The sequence below is a fragment of the Pterocles gutturalis genome, unplaced genomic scaffold (assembly GCF_000699245.1).
Source record: "Pterocles gutturalis isolate BGI_N339 unplaced genomic scaffold, ASM69924v1 scaffold4607, whole genome shotgun sequence".
In the NCBI taxonomy this organism is placed as follows: domain Eukaryota; kingdom Metazoa; phylum Chordata; class Aves; order Pterocliformes; family Pteroclidae; genus Pterocles; species Pterocles gutturalis.
The window spans coordinates 73,006-75,932 of record NW_010107745.1 but is presented as its reverse complement, the minus strand read 5'-3'; the positions used below and the strand labels follow the sequence as shown (position 1 = coordinate 75,932).

At 59.1% G+C, this 2,927-nt stretch overlaps 1 protein-coding gene across 1 annotated transcript in view; it reads left to right on the top strand.

The window, feature by feature from the left end:
* Positions 1–1,753: 1,753 nt before the first annotated feature.
* LURAP1 (leucine rich adaptor protein 1) overlaps positions 1,754–2,927 on the top strand; it is a gene marked incomplete at its 5' end in the record, with an annotated part of 1,794 nt that continues 620 nt past the window's right edge. Inside the window, 2 exons of the mRNA XM_010088203.1 lie at positions 1,754–1,933; positions 2,831–2,925. Coding sequence (XP_010086505.1) covers positions 1,754–1,933; positions 2,831–2,925 — 275 coding nt within the window. The remainder of the gene's footprint in view (positions 1,934–2,830; positions 2,926–2,927) is intronic.

The window sequence follows — 2,927 nt, the reverse complement described above, 5'->3', positions numbered from 1 at the left end:
TGCGCCTCCGGGAAACGTGGCGAGATTGGGCAACGGGTGCGAGTGCTGCTGGGGGAAGGGACTCTCCCACGCACACCGCGCGTCTCCCACGCACACCACGCGGGTGGGGATGAGCATCGTCTCCGTAGGGAAACAGTTCAGATACACCCGCATCCCTGCCTGCCTCCCGGCGGGCTGCGGACCCCCCCAGCCTGAGCCCTCTGCACCCACGCTTGGCCTGGTTCGATATTCCCCCTTGGTGTAAAAGCTGTTGTCCTCCTGCCGTGCCGGCTCCCAGCTGCACTCTGACCAGAGGAGAAAGGTCTGTGGGCCCTGGGCTGCTCCGAGGAGGAGGAGGAGGAGGAAGCAGCCCTGGTGTTTGCCCTGCTCGGGTGCGGGCAGGGTCAGCCAGGATCTGCAGGGCCTGGCTTTGGCCACGCACCGTTAACCTCGGCTCAGAAAGGCTTTTCCTTTCTCTGCCCTGGCTCTTCTTGCCGGCTGTTGAAGATGTGGGGACACCTTGCACCCAGGGCAGCAGCCTGGGAATGGCACCCAGGTGCCCCAAACCCAGCACGGGGCTGCCTCCGTCTCCCCATCCCACTGAACAGAAACCAAAATTCCCCTCCCAGCAGCAGAGACCAGCAAACCCAGTGCTCAGAGAAGCTGGGTTGGGAGGGGGCGGTGGGAGGAGAAAACAGCAAAATTCCCATTCTCGCCTCTTCATCTGAGGAGGATGTTTTGTCCCCAGGGCTAGATGTCTCAAAGGGAGAGGGTGCCTGGTGCCTGCGGGTTTCTCACGTGCTGGGGAGGGGTGTGGGACCGTATCCCCCGAGGGGGATGCTCTCCCTGCCTGGGACTACCCCTAGAGAGCACGGTGAGGAGTGTGATGGTCCCCCCAGCTCTGCTGGCCCATGTGGTCCCCTTTGAAAGGGGGGGTGATGTTTGTGGATGTGGGAGAGGACAGCACTGCAGGGTGTGCATGGGGAAACTGAGGCACAGAGCAGTGCAGGGTGTCCCACCCCAGAGCAGGGATCCAGGTGGGTCTCTTCTGCCCCCTGCCACCCACTCAGGACCGCGGTCACCTTCCTCCCCTCTGGATGCTGCTGCTGCCAGGGATCCAGATGACAGCAGGCACTGTGTGGGGAGCACCGTGTGGGCTTTCGATGGGTACGGGTCAGTGCAGTGTACCCATCACTGCATCTGGAGGAATACAGTGGCTGGAGCCAGGTCTCCTCCTGCGCTAACATCACCTTGCTGGAGAGGAGGTTTCTTGGGGTGCAATGTGTGTGTGGGGGGGGTGTCAGGCTTGCCTGAAGTAGCAGCAAATCGATGGCCAACTCTTTCCAGCAAATGATATAGAAAGTGGGGAGTGTTTCCCCACCCTCTGCTCTTGGGGTGGCTCCCCTGGCATCTCTGACAGCCACAGTTGCATGAGACAGAGAAAAATGGGGAACCGCCCCATCAGGGATTCCCAGCGTTCCTCCTCCCGCGTCCTCCCATTGCCAAGGCCCAGCTGCTTTAGCAGCGCGTGCAGAAAAGTCCATTGTAGGCAGTTTTTGAAATAACTTGCCTAGAAAGGAAGTTTCTGCACTTCGAAGCTGGCTCCTGCCCCAATCTGGGCACATGGCTGCTATTTTTTATTTAAATCCAGCTTGAGAAGCATGGGGAGGTGATGGGGGTTGGTATCAGGGCTCTACAAATCTTTGCCCCTTTATTTTGTGTCCTCTGGACTGAGAGGTGTCATGTGCTGAAACCCTGTCTGGAGTTTTCCCAGGCTCCTTCCTCGGATGCTTTTGTGGCTGTGCTTGCTGTGGGACCGGAGACGGGGATCCCAGGAGACTGGCAGGTCACCCGTGGGCGGGAGGTGACTCTGAGGGCACCGGATGCTGGGGACCGGGCGCTGTGCTTCGAAATGATCCCCAGGGACCGTGTGGATTTCCATCACAGCTGGCTGGTGCTGGGGATGGGGTGTGTTTGTGAACGAGTCCCTGGCACTCCCAGGCTGCCCGTACCTGTCCCGCAAAGGCTTTCTCTCCCTCTCCCCCCGCTGCTGCCTTATTCCCTTTCCTGGCAAAATATTTGCGTTCTGCGCAGGGGAAATCCAGTGGCTTTCGGCGGCCAGTATCACACAGACAGGAATGTCTTGGCATTCGGGGCTTTCTGTTAGGAAAACAGATGTTTCTGCAGCAACTGAAGTTTTGCAGAGAGCTTTCCCCGTCTCGGAGGGGCAGGAGGCAGCAAGGCAAGTGGTGTGATTAGCAATGCCTGTCTCCCCACCGTCCTCCCCCATTCTGGGAGTGATTTGGGTCTCAGGCTCCAAATCCTGCTGTGTCACATTGTCGCCAAGCTTGGATCAGACCCTAGGAGGAGGAAAGTAAATGCATGAAGGGGCCTGGTCAAAACAGCCTGGGGAGGTGCTGATGGTCCAGCCAGATCTGAGCAATGTCCCAGGCACATTCCTGCCTGGTCCCTCCTGCCCTGCCAGCTGCCTCCCAAGGCTTGAGGGATGCTCTGGGCTCAGATCTGCACCCAGTGCCTCCAGTTCCTTGGTTACTCCTGTCCCCATAGTGACATAAGTGCCCTGGGTTTATTTCCCCAAGGTGGTGGCCAGTGGGTGCTGTAAGTCATTGGTCCCCAATGGTCGTGTCCCCAGGTCTCGGACAGGGTACTCTGAGATGGTTTTCTCCAGGGTGTTCCCCCATGCCATGCTGTTCTTCAAGCAGCTTGGGAGACCCATGGCCACCACGGTGCCACCTCTGCTGGGATGGGCTAGGACTCAGGTCCCTAGACCACCAGAGTCACCTCGGTCCCCCCCTAAAAGACAACCCCATATTCTCTGTCTCCCTGCCAGGCTTACCTGCGAGCAGTCGATGTGAAGATCCTGCAGCAGCTGGTGGTGGTGAACGAGGGCATTGAGGCGGTGAAGTGGCTGCTGGAGGAGCGGAGCA